The sequence below is a fragment of the Stegostoma tigrinum genome, chromosome 7 (assembly GCF_030684315.1).
Source record: "Stegostoma tigrinum isolate sSteTig4 chromosome 7, sSteTig4.hap1, whole genome shotgun sequence".
NCBI classification, from domain to species: domain Eukaryota; kingdom Metazoa; phylum Chordata; class Chondrichthyes; order Orectolobiformes; family Stegostomatidae; genus Stegostoma; species Stegostoma tigrinum.
In genome coordinates, this window is record NC_081360.1 from 102,879,474 (window position 1) to 102,898,988 (window position 19,515).

At 51.8% G+C, this 19,515-nt stretch overlaps 1 protein-coding gene across 1 annotated transcript in view; it reads left to right on the forward strand.

The window, feature by feature from the left end:
* Positions 1–19,515, forward strand: part of spega (striated muscle enriched protein kinase a) — a 274,095-nt gene that overhangs the window by 191,701 nt on the left and 62,879 nt on the right. Inside the window, exons 22-24 of the mRNA XM_059647655.1 lie at positions 2,957–3,157; positions 8,323–8,383; positions 12,767–12,844. Coding sequence (XP_059503638.1) covers positions 2,957–3,157; positions 8,323–8,383; positions 12,767–12,844 — 340 coding nt within the window. The remainder of the gene's footprint in view (positions 1–2,956; positions 3,158–8,322; positions 8,384–12,766; positions 12,845–19,515) is intronic.

Here is a 19,515-nt window from a genome sequence, read left to right on the forward strand (position 1 = left end):
AGCAGGGTGACCCAGAATTGTACGCAGTACTCCAAGTGTGACCTCACCAAGGCCTAATACAGCCAAAGCATAACTCTCTAACTCAGCGTTCCGGCTAACGAAAGCAAGCGTCCCAAATTCCATCTTTTCCATCATTTCCCACTTTCAAGAAAATGTGTACCTGCATCCGCCCGCCGCACTGTCTCCCTATTTGACTACACCCCCACCTCTAGTGCCATACTGTTAACTGTGCAAACCCTGCCCTGGTATGCCTTAACAAAGTACAACAGCTCGCATTTACCTAAATTAAGCTCCATCTGCCATTCTTTGGCCCATCTTTCTGAGGTTCCATTATACTCTGAGATAACCTTCCTCACTGTCCACCATATCACCTGTCTTGGTGTCATCTGCAAACTTACTAACCATTCCTCCTGCACTCTTCCTCAAATCATTTATAATAGTGACAAACATTAGTGAGCCCAGCACCGATGCCTGTGGAACACTGCTGATCACAGGCCTGCAGTATGAAAACAATGCTTTATCACCACCGTCTGTCTCTTACGCAGTCAATTTAATATCCAATTGGCCAGCTCTCCCTGGATCCCATGCCATCTAACCTTACTAACTAGTCTGCCGTGTGGAACCTTGTCAAAGGCCCTGCTAAACTCCACGATGACACAGGCAGTACGTATGTACGGATTATTGTAGAGTCAAAGAGGCCTACAGCATGGAAACAGGCCCTTCAGCCCAACCTGTCCATTCTGTCCAGTTTTCACAATTAAGCTAACCCCATTTGTCTGTCTTTGGCCCAAATCCATCCATATGTATCCTATCCAGATACCTGTTACTCAAATCCATCCATATGTATCCTATCCAGATACCTGTTACTCAAATCCATCCGTATGTATCCTATCCAGATACCTGTTACTCAAATGACAAAATTGTACTCACCTCTACCACTGCTCCTTGGCAGCACGTTCCAGACACTCACCCCACTATGTGTGATCAGGATTGCCCCATGCACCCTCTTGTATCTCCCCCCTCTCACCTTAAACCTACCCCATCTAGTTTTAGACTCCCCTGCCATGGGGAGAAGCTGCTGGCTGTCTACCTTATCCATGCCCCTCGACAAGGTCTCTTACATCTCTATAATAATCCAAGGTTATGCATCAATAACCTCGCGTTTGATCTGCTGGAGTGGACCCCACTCTCACACCGACTTTATTCACAGTACACAAGCAGTTCTGCTGCTCAGTCAGGGAGTTGTGCACAGGGATACAGAGAAAAGGCAGGAGTTTGGGGCTCGGTAATGGGCTGAATGACCCACCTGCTGTGCCATAATAATTCTGCGATTCCATGTAGTGGGTGCTCATGCTTCACATCATGGAATTATGCAGAAGAGGACCTTCAGCCCATCACGTTTGTACTGCCATAGATATACTATGACCTACACTCGTCCCACTTTCTCCCATTAGGTCCGTATGAATGTTATGACACTTTTACAGTTTATCCAAGTACATTGTAAAGGTTCTGAGCTTTACCGCCTCAACTACCCTCCAGGCAGTGCATTCCAGATCCTCACACTTCCTCTGGGTGATTCAGTTTACCTCAAATCCCCTCTAAACCTCCTGTCTTTCACTTTAAAATGGCATCCCTTTGTTACTGACCCCTCGACTAAGGGGAACAGCTGCTTTCTACCAATCCTGTCCTTGCCCATCATGATCCTATGACACCTTTGTCAGGTTCCCCATCAGCCTTGTCCCACCCCTGCTTCATCTCACCCCACCATCATATCCCCCTATTCTGTTCTCTGTCAAGCTTATCCACCCTTCCCCAAAATCTACTGAAAATATTCTGCTTGAGAATTTCCTAAGGGAGTCACTCTCATATCACCCTCACTCCCTGGGGAAGGCAATCTCTCCCAAATTCTCAATCGGATTTATTAGTGACACTCTTGATTCCCATAAGACCATCAGAGATATGGGAAGAACTAGGCCATTTGGCCCATCATGTTTGTCACCCATTCAATCATGGCTGTTTCATTTCTCAACCCCATTCTCGTGCCTTCTCCTGGTACATTTAGTGTCCTCACTATTAAGGAACCTATCTCATCTATGATAAAGAGATAACACAGCGTGAAGCTGGATGAACGCAGCAGGCCAAGCAGCATCAGAGGAGCAGGAAAGCTGACGTTTCGGGCCTGGACTCTTCACTGTGTTATCTCAGATTCTCCAGCATCTGCAGTTCCTACTATCTCTCTATCTCATATATCTCTGTCTTAACTACACTCAATGATTTCGCCTCCACAGCCCTCTGCAGCAATGAGTCCCACAGATTCACCCCGCTCTGAAGAAATTCCTCCTCATCTCAGTTCTAAAGGCTCGTCCCTTCACCCTGAGGCTGTGCCCTCGAGTCCTGGTCTCTCCTCCTGGTTGGAAACATCTTCTCCGTGTCCACTCTGTCCTCTCAGAATTGTAAAGCCGTAGAGTCATGCAGCACAGAAACAGACGGTTTGGTCAAACTCGCCCATGCTGAGCAGCTTTCCCACACCAACCTAGTCCAATTCGCTTCTGTTTGGCCCATATCCCTCTAAACAGATCCCTTCCCTCATCCTTGTAAACTCCATCTAATACAAACTCAGAGCCCTCTGACAGTTCCTGATACCTCTGGCCCCTCTCGCCAGCCATAAAGTGATACAGTTCAGAAAAGGCCCTTCAGCCCATCAACAATAATTGCCACTGAGCGTGCACTAGTCCCGACTTCCCACGCATCCCCCTTTTGTCTGCTCTGTTGGATTCTCTTCAATCCACTTCGAGACCCTCCCATTCCTGCAGCAGTCAGTTCAATCGCTCCGAGATAGTCCGAGAACCTCTCCCCTTCCTCTCGGCAGATAGTTGCCCAGTTTCCCGGTCCTGAGGCGCTGACGCGACCGTGTGCTGGTTTGTAACCGCTGTTTCTCTGTTTGCCTTTGCCTAAGGGGTGCGTTTTCGTGCGTCAAACGGGTCACAGAGAGGAGCAGCAAATTAGACTACGCTGCCAAGTTCATTTCCTTCCGTGCCACCCCCCGGGACGATGCGGTGAGGGAGCTCGAGATTCTGTCCCAGCTCGATCACGAGAGGATTGTCTTCTTCCACGACGCTTTCGAGAAAAAGAGCAGCATCGTTATTGTACTGGAGCTGTATCCTTTCACAACGCAGTGCAACCTGGCGTGGAGGAGGCACACAGCTGGGGACACCTCCCCCACACAGGGCCCGCTCACTGGCTCTGAGAATCCCTTTACGAAATGGTTCGGGGCCTAGCCAAGGGTCCAGCAGGTACTGGGTCCACCCTCTGGACCCGCAGAGCAGGGTCTGACCCACAGTGTTGTGAGTGCCACCACGGTGAGGGCAGGGAGACAGCTCATGAATCGGAATGTGGCTTGAACCCTGGGCCCGTCCGGCCAATTAGAATGACCACCCTCCCCCTCCTCTGTACATGAACTCCAGGGGCAGCATCCCACTTTCCCACACTAAGCAGGAGCTGCAGCAGGCCATTTGGCCCCTTGAGCTTCCTGTAAGGCCATGCCTGATCTGACTGTTGTTTGAATTTCATTCGCCCATCTAAATCCGCCCGCCTGGGGCTAACTAGAATCTATTTACACACACAAGGTTGTAATCTGGAGCTGCGGGTATTAATGGTAGGAACATTAGGAGAGGTCATTCAGCCCATCAAGCCTGCTTAGGGGACAGCACGGTGGCTCAGTGGTTAACACTGCTGCCTCAAAGCGCCAGGGACCCGGATTCGATTCCACCCTCGGGCGACTGTCTGTGTGGAGTTTGCGCATTCTCCCCGTGTCTGCGTGGGTTTCCTCCGGGTGCTCCCGTTCTCTCCCACAGTCCAAAGGTGTGCAGGCTAGGTGGATTGGCCATGCTAAATTGCCCGTAGTGTTCAGGGGTGTGTGGGTTATAGGGGGATGGGTCTGGGTGGGATGCTCCAAGGGTCAGTGCTGACTTCTTGGGCCGAAGGGCCTGTTTTCACGCTGTAGGGATTCTATGATCCACTGTTCCGTGTGATTGTGGCTGATCAACTACCCATCTCTACCTTTTATCCATCCCATCCCCATTTCCATGCACCTCACGGGGGATCAGAAATAGGTCAGTTTCCATCTTGGACATGGTCAAAAACTGAGCGGCCTCAGTCCTGTGGAAAATTCCAAACCTGAGTAAAAAGAATGATTGAGGTTATGGTGAAATACAGTAATTTGCACGCAGTAGGAACCCACAGTCGACAGGATGACTAGTTCTGTGTTCATGATGCTGACCCATGACAGGGAACAGGATCACCCTGCTCTCCTGCGAAATACTGCCAGGGGGTTTTATTTTCTTGTTGCTCCAAGGATGTTCAGGAGGATAAAATAAAACAAAAAGCTGCAGGTACTGGAACTCCGAAACAAAAACACAGTATCATAGATTCCCTGCATGTGGAAACAGGCCCTTCGGCCCAACAAGTCCACACCGACCCTCAGACCATCCCACCCAGACCTATCCCCAGACACTACAGGCAATTCAGCATGGCCAATCCACCCTAACCTGCACATGTTATGGAGTGCTGGAGAGACTCATCAGGTCCCATTGTATCAGTGGAGAGAGAAACAGAGTTAACATTTCCAGTCTAGTGGGCTTGAAACATTAACTATCCTTATTTTCCATTTATTAGGTAGGACCTTGGTCAGATTGCATGCAGAAGACAGTGCCTCCTGCAGTACTCAGCAGGAGGCGCTCTCAACATGATGCTCTGGTTACCATGGGACAGGGGCCTGGTGACTGTGAGGGGGCAGGGAGCAAGAGGACACCGAGATCACCATCTGTCCACCAACTGGAATTGTCATAACACCCACAAGTTCTGAGGGGGTGGGATTATTATAGAATCCCTACAGTGTGGAAACAGGCCCTTCAGCCCTACAAGTCCACACCAACCCTCAGAGCATTTCCACACCCACCCCCCCAGACCCAGCCCCCTATAACCCACACACCCCTGAACACTACGGGCAATTTAGCATGGCCAATCCACCAAGCCTGCACATCTTTGGACTGTGGGAGGAAACTGGAGCACCCGGAGGAAACCCACACAGACACGGGGAGAATGTGCAAACTCCACACAGACAGTTACCCGAGGCTGGAATCGAACCCGGGTCCCTGGCACTGTAAGGCTGCAGTGCTAACCGGGTTCTACAGCCAAGAACGAGGTAACTGATCACCTCGGAAACGTTGAATTAATCAGGAAGAGTCAGCGTGGATTTGTGAAGGGTAGGCCATGCCTGACAAATCTCAGAGTGTTTTGAGGAGGTGACAAAGGTGATTAATGTTGTTTGTATGGACTTCCAAAAGGCTTGTGATAAAAGTCCCACACGAGAGATTGTTAGTTAAGGTGGAAGCCTGTGGAATTCAGGGCAAATTACTGGCATGGATAAGAAACTGGTTGAGTGGCAGGAAACAGAGTGTTGGAATAATAGGTAAATTTTCAAACTGTATCAGAGATAGTAGGAACTGCTGATGCTGGGGAATCTGAGATAGCTGGATGAACATAGCAGGCCAAGCAGCATCTTATGAGCGTAAAAGTGACGTTTCGGGCCTAGACCCTTCATCAGTCTAGGCCCAAAACGTCAGCCTTCCTGCTCCTAAGATGCTGCTTGGCCTGCTGTGTTCATCCAATTCCACACCTTGTTGTCTCAGATTTTCAAACTGGCAGGACATGATGAATGGTGTCCAGCAGGGATCTATCTGTATTGGAGCCTCAATTATTCACAATATTCATTAATGACTTGGATAGTGGCATAAGAAGTCAAATTTGCTGATGACACAAAATTAGGCAGCATTACAGACAGTGTTGATGACAACATAAAATTACAACAGGATTTTGATAGGGGTGAATGGGAAAAACTGTGGCAGGTGGATTTGAATATTAGGAGGAGTGAGGTGATCCATTTTGGAATGAAATGGATAAATCAGGATAATGTTTTAGAAGGTGTCAGGTAAAATGCTGTGGATGTCCAATCAGATTTGGGGATTCAGCTGCTTAGCCCTTTCTAATGCCATAAACATCTGCAGAAAATAGCCCCGAAGGATAATGGAATACTGGCTTTCACATCTAAAGCACAGGAGCATTGGGATACTGATGTTGTGCTGCAGTTATCCAAAACGCTAACTGGAGCCCACTTAGAGCCCTGTGAGCAGATCTAGGTACCATACCTTAGGATGGACATTATAGTCCTGGGGGGAGATCAGTACAGGTTTACAAGGATGATATCTGGGCTTCGGGGGTAACTTATGAGACAAATTATGCCTTTTATCTTGAGAATTTAGAAGGTTAAGTGGTGATCGAATCGAGGTCATCAGGGAAGGTCAGGGTAGATGAAGATAAAATCCAGGGAAGGGTCACTGGACCCGAAACGTTAACTCTGTTTTCTCCTCCACAGATGCTGCCAGACCTGCTGAGCTTTTCCAGCAACTTCTGTTTCTGTTGTAGATAAAGATAAACAATTCCCACTGGCATTGTTTAATGAAGACCAGGCCATTCAGGGAACATGTTAGGAAGCTCTTCTACGCACTTACACTGGTGGAGGTTTGGAATGATATCAGCGAATGCTGCCAATCCCTGCAGGACAGGCAGCATCCATAGGGAGAGAGCATGCTAATGTTTCCAGTCTGTGTGACTCTTCATCGGAGCTGAAGTGAAGTGTGGACGGGGCAGAATAATAGAGGCAGGGGCTGTACCAGAGTGCTGCGGGAGAAAAGGACTTTGACAATGAAATTGATAGAGGTCTGGAACTCTCTTTGTCATCTGCGGTCGATGCTAATTCTGTTGCTGAATTTAAATCTGGGATAGGTAATGATTTTTAATAAGCAAGGTACTGGGGGTATGCGCCCAAGGCAGGCATACAGATCTAGGTCTCACAGGCCAGCCATGATCTCATTGAATGGTGGAACAGGCTGGATGGGCTGAATGGCCAACTCCTGTGGCTATGTTGACATGTGAAGGAAAATTGGGAGCTAGCTTTGAGGTCAGCAGGGAGTAAAATGTCTGATAGATATCAAACAAGTGACTGAATCAATATTAACAACTGTCCATTTGGTCACAGAAACAGGGAGCTTTACTCTGTACCTAACCCCGTGCTGTCCCTATCCCTGGGAGTGTTTGAGGGAGGAGAGTGTAGAGGGAGCTTTACTCTGTACCTAAACCCGTGCTGACCCTGTCCTGGGAGTATTTGATGGGGGAACAGTGTAGAGGAAGCTTTACTCTGTATCTAATCCCGTGCTGTCCCTGTCCTGGGAGTGTTTGATGGGGACAGTGTAGAGGGAGCTTTACTCTGTATCTAACCCAGTGCTGTCCCTGTCCCTGGGAGTGTTCGCTGGAGATAGTGTAGAAGGAGCTTTACTCTGTACCTGACCCCGTGCTGTCCCTGTCCCTGGGAGTGTTTGATGGGGGACAGTGTAGAGGGAGCTTTACTCTGTACCTGACCCCGTGCTGTCCCTGCCCCTGGGAGTGTTTGATGGGGGACAGTGTAGATGGAGCTTTACTCTGTATCTAACCCCGTGCTGTCCCTGTCCCTGGGAGTGTTTGATGGGGGACAGTGTAGAGGGAGCTTTACTCTGTACCTAACCCCGTGCTGTCCCTGTCCCTGGGAGTGTTTGATGGGGGACAGTGTAGAGGGAGCTTTACTCTGTACCTGACCTCGTGCTGTCCCTGTCCCTGGGAGTGTTTGATGGGGGACAGTGTAGAGGGAGCTTTGGTTGATGTTGTTAGTGGCGTGAGGCCTGTAGTACGAGCTGAGTTGCTGTGTCCCAATGGCAGTATTTGACCCAGGGGTGGCTCAGTGGGTTAACACTGCTGCCTCACAGGGCCAGGGACCTCGTTCGATCCCAGCCTCGGGCGACTGTCCATGTGGAGTCTGCACATTCTCCCCGTCTCTGCGTGGGTTTCCTCCCACAGTCCAGGCATGTGCCGGCCATTAGAAATAACCTGCAGTGTTCAGGGCTGAGTGTGTTATGGGGAGTGGATCTGGGTGGGATTCCCTGAGGGTCGGTGTGGACTTGTCGGGCTGAAGGGCCTGTTTCCACACGTAGGGGTCCTATGATAATGCCCCCCTCTCCCAAGAACCTCATGGTGTTATGACCATTCGAGCAGGTGGACAGATGGCAGTCTCAGTGTTGGGATTGTACGATGTCGAAGTAATGCAGCCCGAGTGTGTGTGCCTGCTGGACTAAGCCGCTGCTTTGCTCTGCAGTTGCTGACTGTGTCCATGCTGTGGGAATGCAGGTCCCTCTGTCTCTCTCTGCCCTGGGTTTGCCTTAATGGTGACTGTAGCTGTACTCAGGAGGAGCTGTTTGATCATCTGGTGAAGAAACAGTGTGTCCTGGAAACCGAGGTGAGTCTGAGGCTCTGTGCTCAGTCCCCACGCTGCTGGGTACAGTAACAGGGGGATCGGAACCCATCCCTGCTCCATGCTCGGTCCCCACGCTGCTGGGTACAGTAACAGGGGGATCGGAACCCATCCCTGCTCCGTGCTCGGTCCCCACGCTGCTGGGTACAGTAACAGGGAGATCGGAACCCATCCCTGCTCCGTGCTCGGTCCCCACGCTGCTGGGTACAGGAACAGGGAGATCGGAATCCATCCCTGCTCCGTGCTCGGTCCCCACGCTACTGGGTGCAGTAACAGGGGGATCGGAACCCATCCCTGCTCCGTGCTCGGTCCCCACGCTGCCGGGTGCAGTAACGGGGGGATCGGAACCCATCCCTGCACCGTGCTCGGTCCCCACGCTGCTGGGTACAGTAACGGGGGGATCGGAACCCATCCCTGCTCCATGCTAGGTCTCCACGCTGCTGGGTACAGTAACAGGGAGATCGGAAACCATCCCTGCTCCGTGCTCGGTCCCCACGCTGCTGGGTACAGTAACAGGGGGATCGGAACCCATCCCTGCTCCATGCTAGGTCTCCACGCTGCTGGGTACAGTAACAGGGAGATCGGAAACCATCCCTGCTCCGTGCTTGGTCCCCACGCTGCTGGGTGCAGTAACAGGGGGATCGGAACCCATCCCTGCTCCGTGCTCGGTCCCCACGCTGCTGGGTACAGTAACGGGGATCAGAACCCATCCCTGCTCCGTGCTCGGTCCCCACACTGCTGGGTGCAGTAACAGGGGGATTGGAACCCATCCCTGCTCCGTGCTCGGTCCCCATGCTGCTGGGTACAGTAACGGGGGGATCGGAACCCATCCCTGCTCCGTGCTCGGTCCCCACGCTGCTGGGTACAGTAACAGGGGGATTGGAACCCATCCCTGCTCCGTGCTCGGTCTCCACGCTGCTGGGTACAGTAACAGGGGGATCAGAACCCATCCCTGCTCCGTGCTCGGTCCCCACGCTGCTGGGTACAGTAACAGGGGGATCGGAACCCATCCCTGCTCCGTGCTCGGTCTCCACGCTGCTGGGTGCAGTAACAGGGGGATCGGAACCCATCCGTGCTCCGTGCTCGGTCCCAAGTCTTTTACCTTCTGTCCAATGGGAATGATCCTCGCTTTTATGAAGGGCTTAGTGATAAGTCAGACTTGCATTGACATGTTGCTTTTCATGAGCACGGGTTGTCTGAAAGCACGTAACATCCCGTGATGTGCTTCATTGCATTGACCCAGTTATAATGTTGGGATTCATCACTGAAGCATGGTGGTAACATCCCTGAATTTGTAATCCTGTGAGCGAGGCAAATGTTCCGGAATAGGGGTACAAATCCCAGCATGTTGCTTGGAATTTAACACTAGACTTACCAATAAAGACCACACACCCATTATAAGTGTCCCTTAGAAAAGATCTGGCCCATATGTGACTCCAGACCCTTTCCTGCCCACTGCACTGTCCAAGCAAACCAGTTAGTTTCAGTTGACAGTAAAGTAACGAAACTCACCCAGGCCCTGCAAACAATTGAGCTGTTCCCCCGCCCCCGCCGCGGAGTCTCACTTACCAACGGCTGGGGGATTATCCCAAATTAGGGAAAGCAGGCAGACAAATCAAACAACAGCTTGACATAGTCATGGATCGTACCTTAACCCCGAGATAACTCCATCACATCACAATCCCACCGGCAGGACAGACCCAGCAGGGGGGGGGGGGGGGGGGGGGGGGCGACACAGTCGGGAGGGAGTTACTCTGGGAGTCCTCAACATTGACTCCGTACCCCATGAAGCCTCATGGCTTCAGGTTAAACATGGGCAAGGAAACCTCCTGCTGATTACCACACACTGTCCTCCCTCAGCTGATGGATCAGTCTCTCCTCCATGTTGATCAACACTTAGAGGAAGCACTGAGGATGGTAAGGGCACAAAATGTACTCTGGGTGGGGGATTTCAGTGTTCGCCACCAAGAATGGCTCGGCAGAAGTAATACTGATCGGGCTGGTCGGGTCCTACAGGACATAGCTGTTAGACTGGGTCTGCGGCAGGTGGTGAGGGAACTGACCTCATCCTTATCACTCTGCCAGCTGCAGATGCATCTGTCCATGACAGTATCGGTAACAGTGACCATCGCACAGTCCTTGTGGAGACAAGTCCCACCTTCACATTGAGAACACCCTCCATCGTGTTGTGTGACACTATCCCCGTGCTCAATGGGACAGATTTCACACAGATTGAGCAACTCAAGACTGGGCATCCATGAGGCGCTGTGGGCCTTCAACAGCAGCAGAATTGTACCCCAGCACAGTCTGTAACCTCTTGGTCCGGCATATCCCCCACTCAACCATTACCATCCAGCCAGGGGATCAACCCTGGTTCAATGGAGAGTGCAGGAGGGCATGTCACGAGCAGCACCAGGCATACCTGAAGGTGAGGTACCAACCTGGTGAAGCTAAACAGGACTACTTACCAAACAGTGAAAGCAGCGAGTGATAAACAGAGCTTGGCAATCCCACAACAAACGGATCAGATCTAAGCTCTGCAGTCCTGCCACATCCAGTTGTGAATGGTGGAAGACAATTAAACAACTCACTGGGGGAGGAGGCTCCACAGATACCCCTATCCTCAATGATGGAAGAGCCCAGCACATCACTGCAAAAGATAAGGCTGGGGCATTCACAGCAATCTTCAGCCAGAAGTTCCGAGTGGATAATCCATTTCGGCCTTCTGCAGCAGTCCCCGTCATCACAGATACCGGTCTTCAGTCAATTCGATTCACTCCACGTGATATCAAAAAACAGTTGGAGACACTGGATACTGCAAAGGCTGTGGGCCCTGACTACATTCTGGCAATAGTACTGAAGGCTTGTGCTCCAGAACTTGCTGCTCCCCTAGCCAAGCTGTTCCAGTACAGTTATAACACTGGGATCTACCCGACAATGTGGAAAATTCCCCAGGTATGCCCTGTACACAAAAAGCAGGACAAATCCAACCCGGCCAATCACCGCCCCATCAGTCTCCTCTCGACCATCAGTAAAGTGATGGAAGGTGTCAGTAACAGTGCTGTTAAGCAGCACCTGCTCAGCAATAACCTGCTCAGTGACGCCCAGTTTGGGTTCCGCCAGGGCCACTCAGCTCCTGACCTCATTACTGCCTTCAAATATGGACAAAAGAGCTGGAATCCAGAGGTGAGGGGAGAGTGACAGCCCTTGATACCAAGGCTGCATTCGACCGAGTGTGGCAACAAGGAGCCCTGGCAAAAGTGGAATCAGTGGGTATCAGGGGGCAAACTCTCCGGTGGTTGGGCTCATACCTGACACATAGGAAGATGGTTGTGGTTGTGGGAGGTCAGTCATCTCAGCTCCAGGACATCTCTGCATGGAGCCCGTGTTCAAATGCAACAAGATCTGGACAATATCCAGGCTTGGGCTGACAAGTGGCAAGTGACATTCATGATATACAAACGCCAGGCTGAGACTATCACCAAGAAGAGACAATCTAACCATCATCCCCTAACATTCAATGGTGTTACCATCACTGAATCCCCCACTATCAACATCCTGGGGGTTACCATTGACCAGAAACTCAACTGGACTCACCACATGAACACACTAGCTACAAGAGCAGGCCAGGGGCTAGGAATTCTAAGGCCCAACAGATACCCAAGAAATAGTGACTATTAATCTGTTCTTTTTTTCTCTCTTTGAAGTTTAAACAATGGCTAACCCTCCTATTCTTCATCAAAATAGTCTCTGTGAGACATTTTTCATCGACATGTTGAAGTTTCAGATTTATCTCTCATCCCAGAGGCAGTATCTCCCATGGTGCACCATTCCCCGCGAATGGCCTCAGGAATAGCAGCGTAGATTTTACACTCTGGTGTAAGCAGTGGGCCTCGAGCTCAGGACCCTCTGCATTAAGTGCCGCTGGGAGATGGTGGTCAGAGAACACCCTGCAGACAATTCCAAGTTTATCCCTGAGGCAGCTGTTCAGTTTTTCATTTCTCATTCATTCTCGGGATTGGAGGGGGGTTTTGTGGTGGGGGGGGGGAAGGCATTGATGCAAAATTCATTGCTGAGGCCTTAAATGCCCTGTGGCCTGAGCAGTACCTTGTTTGGCCTCAGGGTAGGTGAGGGTCAATGATGGTGAAGAAGCCTGGAGTCACGTGCAGTCCCAGACTGGGTAGGGACCTGACATTTCCCCACACCAGCTTTCTCAGAAAGAGTGCAAAGGGCCCACCACAAGATTGGAACCCACTGGAACCTGGTGTCGGTGTCGTTGCCGATGGTTTCTCCAGGAAGAGCAGTGAGGGCAGGATAGGGATCATGTCTCTCCGTATGGTCAGTCGCTAACTGTGCTCTCTCTTCCAGCTGCGATTATATATCCGTCAGATCCTGGAGGGAGTCAGCTACCTCCATCAGAACAGCATCCTTCATCTGGACATCAAGGTAAACTCTTTTCTCTTCATCTCCATCCTGCCTGCTTCGGGAGATGGTACGGTGTGTCTCCAGATCACACTGACCCCTGGGCTTTACTAATGCACTCCCCTCCAGCTGTAACTGTCTCAGTTGAACTTTCATGTTTGTCTGAAGTGTTTGTGACATTCCCAGCCAGATTCTCCCTCACCCCATCCCCTACTCAACTGCTCAGTCTGTCTCCATCTCTCCCCTGCTTTCTACCCATCGCATCAACCCCTCTCCCTCCTTCTCCCTCCATGCTCCTGCCGCCCTCTCTCCCCCATCTCTCCCCCCCACCACCATTTCCTGCTGTCGCCATCTCACTCCCTCCCCTGTATTATCCCCTCCCACCGTCTCCTCCTCAATCTCCCTCCCATCTACCTCTCTCCCCATCTTCCCCACCCCTTCCTCCCCCTCTCTCCCCCCATCTCTGTCTCTCTCTCTCTCCCCCCCGTCTCCCCCTGCCCTGTCTCCTCTCTCTCTCCCCCAGTCTCCCCCTCCCCTGTCTCCCCTTTCTCCCCCTCCATCCCCCTTTCCCCGTCTCCTTCTCTCTCTCCCTCTCTCTCTCTCTCTCTCTGTCGGTTTCAGTCCCTTTTTCAGTTGCTGCCTGTACGTCTGAGCTTTTGAGAGTTTCAGTTTGTCCCTCATTCTCCAGGTGCTTTTGTTTTCACTCTCTCTCTCTCTCCGTCTATCTCTGTGCTTGTCAGTAACTACCAGCCCGTCTTTTGCTTCTGTCGCCCTGTCTTTCCTCCCTAGTCGACTCTCTCTCTCACTCTCTGTCTCTCTCTCTCTGTCTATCTATCTCACTCTTTCTCTCCCCCACTCTCTCTCACTGTCTCTGTCAATCCATTCCATCTATCTTGAAATTAAACCCTGGAATTCAAAAGTGCAAATGTTGAAATGAAATCCCTCTATCTGTTATTTTAAGACATTAACCTAGATCGGAGTATTTATAGACTGAACGACCCAGAACATTACAGCTAATCTCGTGGTCCTCCTGTGGGCTCAGGGGAGGGTGTTAACACGGTGTGGGATGGTCCTACAGCACAAGCTGACCACTGCTGGCTTCAACCACTGTCTGCGTCCTGTAGTTGGCTCAGTCCTTCACTGTAATCCACTCCCAGTCAGTGCACGGACCCCAAGCCAAAAGCTGTTCAGGCCCTTTGGTCACAACACACACCAGCTCCCCACCCTGCGGGAGTCACGCTCCTGACAAGTCAGAAACAGATCGTTCAAAGAGAGCCGTACAAAGAGGTTAAAATAAAATACAGAAAGTTTCACAGGAACAAATGAAGCAAATGAGACACTGAGTCATTAAGTATTAAGACCCAAAACTTGCTTAAGTCAGCATCTTAAAGGAAGAGAAAGTGCATTTGGAGCAGAATTAGGCCATTTAGCCCTTCAATCTCATTCTATTAAATGATGCTTGATCTGATGACGCCACTTTCCCAGCCAGCCCCAGTTACATTCCACTCCTTGGTTGATGAAGAATTGATCATTCTCTGCCCGAAACTATCCAAACATACTGCCTGTTCAGGAGGAGTATTTAAAAGGCACAAGGCACTCGGCGAAACCATTTCCCGGTTTACCCGGGCAGCCCCTGAATGTGAAACATGGAGCCCTGGTCCTGGGAGGAGGGCGAGAGGTTCGGGCAGAGAAACCCACAGCTTGGGGCCCAGGGACCTGAGGGCACGTGCTCTAACGATGTGACCAAGTGACAGACACGGCCAGAGACTCAATACTACGGGGACGGGTGGCGGGGGGTAGGGGAGGGGGTCGGGAGGTGATTACACAGTCACAGAGAGATTCACCCTCACTCACCCTCACCCTCAGCCTCACTCACCCTCACCCTCACCCTCCCTCACACCCTCACTCACCCTCACACCCTCACCCACCCTCACTCACCCTCACCCTCACTCACCCTCACCCTCACCCTCACACCCTCACCCTCACCCTCACACCCTAATTCACCCTCACTCACACTCACCCTCACCCACCCTCACCCTCACCCTCACCCACCCTCATTCACCCTCACCCACCCTCACCCTCAGCCTCACCCTCACTCACCCTCACCCTCACATCCTCACCCTCACCCTCACACCCTCACCCTCACCCTCACCCACCCTCACTCACCCTCACCCTCACTCACCCTCACCCTCACCCTCACACCCTCACCCTCACCCTCACCCTCACCCTCCCTCACACCCTCACTCACCCTCACACCCTCACCCTCACCCACCCTCACTCACCCTCACCCTCACCCTCACACCCTCACCCTCACCCTCACCCACCCTCATTCACCCTCACTCACCCTCACCCACCCTCACCCTCACCCTCACTCACCCTAATTCACCCTCACTCACACTCACCCTCACCCACCCTCACTCACCCTCACCCTCACCCACCCTCATTCACCCTCACCCACCCTCACCCTCAGCCTCACCCTCACTCACCCTCACCCTCACCCTCACACCCTCACCCTCACCCTCACCCACCCTCACTCACCCTCACCCTCACTCACCCTCACCCTCACCCTCACCCACCCTCATTCACCCTCACTCACCCTCACCCACCCTCACCCTCACCCTCACCCTCACTCACCCTAATTCACCCTCACTCACACTCACCCTCACCCATCCTCATTCACCCTCACCCACCCTCACCCTCACCCTCACCCTCACCCTCACTCACCCTAATTCACCCTCACTCACACTCACCCTCACCCACCCTCACTCACCCTCACTCACCCTCACCCACCCTCACTCACCCTCACCCTCACCCACCCACACTCACCCTCACTCACCCTCACCCTCACACTCACCCTCACTCACCCTCACCCACCCTCATTCACCCTCACTCACCCTCACCCACCCTCACCCTCACCCTCACTCACCCTAATTCACCCTCACTCACACTCACCCTCACCCACCCTCACACACCCTCACCCACACCCACCCTCACTCACCCTCACCCTCACCCACCCTCAACCTCACCCTCACCCTCATTCACCCTCACTTACCCTCACCCACCCTCACTCACCCTCACTCACCCTCACCCTCACCCTCACTCACCCTCACCCTCACCCTCACCCTCACTCACCCTCACTCACCCTCACCCACCCTCATTCACCCTCACTCACCCTCACCCTCACCCACCCTCACTCACCCTCACTCACCCTCACCCACCCTCATTCACCCTCACCCTCACTCACCCTCACCCACCCTCATTCACCCTCACTCACCCTCACCCTCACCCACCCTCACACCCTCACTCACCCTCACCCACCCTCACCCTCAGCCACCCTCACTCACCCTCACCCACCCTCGCCCGCCCTCACCCTCTGTGAGTGAGTGAGTCAGGGAGGGAAGGAGGAGTGAGTGAGGGACTGAGTGAGTGAATAAAAGAGAGAGTGAGTGAGGTAAGGAGTAAGCGTGGGAGGGAGTGAGTGAGTGAATGAGTGTGTGTGAGTGAGGGTGAGTGAGTAAGGGAGGGAGTGAGTGATTGAGGGAGTGAGTGCGTGAGTGTGTCAGTGAGTGATTGAAGGAGTGAGAGTGAGTCAGTAAGGGAGAGAGTGAGGGAGTGAATGCGGGAGTGAATGAGTGTGTGTGAGTGAGGGTGTGAGTGAGTAACGGAGGGAGTGAGTGATTGAGGGATTGAGTGCGTGAGTGAGTTAGTGAGTGATTAAGGGAGTGAGAGTGAGTGAGTAAGGGAGAGAGTGAGGGAGTGAGTGTGTGAGAGTGTGAGGGAGTGAGTGAGAGTGAGTGAGTGAATGCGTGAGGGAATGAGGGAGAAGATGAGGGAGTGAGTGAGAGTGAGTGAGAGTGAGTGAGTGAGTGAGTGAGGTAGGGAGTAAGTGAGGGAGGGAGTGAGTGAGTGAATGAGTTTGTGTGAGTGAGGGTGAGTGAGTAAGGGAGGGAGTGAGTGATTGAGGGAGTGAGTGTGTGAATGTGTCAGTGAGTGATTGAAGGAGTGAGAGTGAGTGAGTAAGGGAGAGAGTGAGGGAGTGAATGCGGGAGTGAATGAGTGTGTGTGAGTGAGGGTGTGAGTGAGTAACGGAGGGAGTGAGTGATTGAGGGATTGAGTGCGTGAGTGAGTTAGTGAGTGATTAAGGGAGTGAGAGTGAGTGAGTAAGGGAGAGAGTGAGGGAGTGAGTGAGAGTGAGTGAGTGAGTGCGTGAGGGAATGAGGGAGAAGATGAGGGAGTGAGTGAGTGAGAGTGAGTGAGTGAGTGAGTGAGGTAGGGAGTAAGTGAGGGAGGGAGTGAGTGAGTGAATGAGTGTGTGTGAGTGAGGGTGAGTGAGTAAGGGAGGGAGTGAGTGATTGAGGGAGTGAGTGTGTGAGTGTGTCAGTGAGTGATTGAAGGAGTGAGAGTGAGTGAGTAAGGGAGAGAGTGAGGGAGTGAATGCGGGAGTGAATGAGTGTGTGTGAGTGAGGGTGTGAGTGAGTAACGGAGGGAGTGAGTGATTGAGGGATTGAGTGCGTGAGTGAGTTAGTGAGTGATTAAGGGAGTGAGAGTGAGTGAGTAAGGGAGAGAGTGAGGGAGTGAGTGTGTGAGAGTGTGAGGGAGTGAGTGAGAGTGAGTGAGTGAGTGCGTGAGGGAATGAGGGAGAGGGTGAGGGAGTGAGTGAGAGTGAGTGAGAGTGAGTGAGTGAGGGAGTGAGTGAGGGAGTGAGGGAGAGGGTGAGGGAGTGAGTGAGTGAGAGAGTGAGTGTGAGGGAGAGGGTGAGGGAGGGAGTGTGTGAGTGACGGAGAACCCCAGAGGTACAGCCTGGAGCAGTTTCTGACCTGGGGGTGGGTCCCTGGACCCACAGTGACCTTGCTACAGGGTTACAGTGAGCGTCCCCGGTGTGGCTCGAGGGCCAACATTGAGGGGCCGAATGTCCTCTCAGTGGATCAGAGATGGCCAGGAGGGTTCCTGGAGGCTGGTACATGTCTCTGGATGAGTAATGCCCCTGGAGCGTCCCCTGAGATGTTTGTACCCGGTGTCCAACATGGAGCTCGTTTAGAACAAGCAGTGGAACTGAATCACAGACTTGTTATGGTGCAGAAGGCCATTCAGCCCATCCTGTCTGTACTGTTCTACTTCTTGGTGGGGTTTTTTTTCCCTACTCTATCACCAGTCCTGCCATCCTAGGGATCAGTCTGATAAACCTTTAGTGAACTGCCCTGTATGATCACTGCATCGTTCCTCAGAGAGGGAGACCAAACCTGGATACAGTCTCAACAGTGAGACCGAGACTCCCTGCTCCGGGACACACACTTTCCCTCACGATTAATGGTCTTCACAAATGATTTCTAAATGCAGACATGTAGAGACTCATCCTCACACCAGGGTTCCAACATGATAAGGGTTTGGACAAAGTTAATTATTGACAGGAAGCTCACGTAGGAGCATGGGCACAGGACGAGCCCAATAAAGCCTCTCAGTGTCATCATATGGGACCCATAGAACATTACAGCACAGTACAGGCCCTTCGGCCCTCGATGTTGTGCCGACCTGTCATACCGATCTCAAGCCGATCTAACCTACACTATTCCATGTACGTCCATATGCTTATCCAATGATGACTTAAATGTACCGAAAGTTGGCGAATCTACTACCGTTGCAGGCAAAGCGTTCCATTCCCTTACTACTCTCTGAGTAAAGAAACTACCTCTGACATCTGTCCCATATCTTTCACCCCTCAATTTAAAGCTATGCCCCCTCGTGCTCACCGTCACCATCCTAGGAAAAAGGCGCTCCCTATCTACCCTATCTAACCCTCTGATTATTTTATATGTTTCCATTAAGTCACCTCTCAACCTTCTTCTCTCTAATGAAAACAGCCTCAAGTCCCTCAGCCTTTCCTCGTAAGACCTTCCCTCCGTACCAGGCAACATCCTAGTAAATCTCCTCTGCACCCTTTCCAAAGCTTCCACATCCTTCTTATAATGCAGTGACCAGAACTGTACACAATACTCCAAGTGCGGCCGCACCAGAGTTTTGACCCACCTCTACAAACCCACCTTTACCCTGTATGTTTCCTCATGGGGCATTGGGGTCAGTCTGGAATGAGAGGTCCTAGCTTAAGGATAAGGAGTGGCATGTTTAATCCAGAGATGAGGAGAGTTCTCAGGAAGGGTCACCGGACCCTTGAAAAATTGGAGCGACTGGGCTTGTATACACCTGAGTTTAGAAGGATGAGAGGGGATCTGATTGAGGCATATAAGATTATTAAGGGATTGGACACTCTGGAGGCAGGAAGCATGTTTCTGCTGATGGGTGAGTCCAGGACCAGAGGACACAGTTTAAAAATAAGGGGCAGGCCATTTAGAACAGAGTTGAGGAAAAACTTCTTCACCCAGAGAGTGGTGGATATATGGAATACTCTGCCCCAGAAGGCAGCGGAGGCCAAGTCTCTGGATACTTTCAAGAAAGAGATGGATAGAGCTCTTAAAGACAGTGGAATCAAGGGTTATGGGGATAAGGCAGGAACAGGATACTAATTGTGGATGATCAGCCATGATCATAATGAATGGTGGTGCTGGCTCGAAGGGCCGAATGGCCTACTCCTGCACCTATTGTCTGTAGACCCCAAATGTTGACTCTGTTTTCTCCCTCCAGTGCTGAGCTTTTTATTTAGTAATGGCTTGAAGGGTGACAGGTAGTGGGCAGGAAAGTGG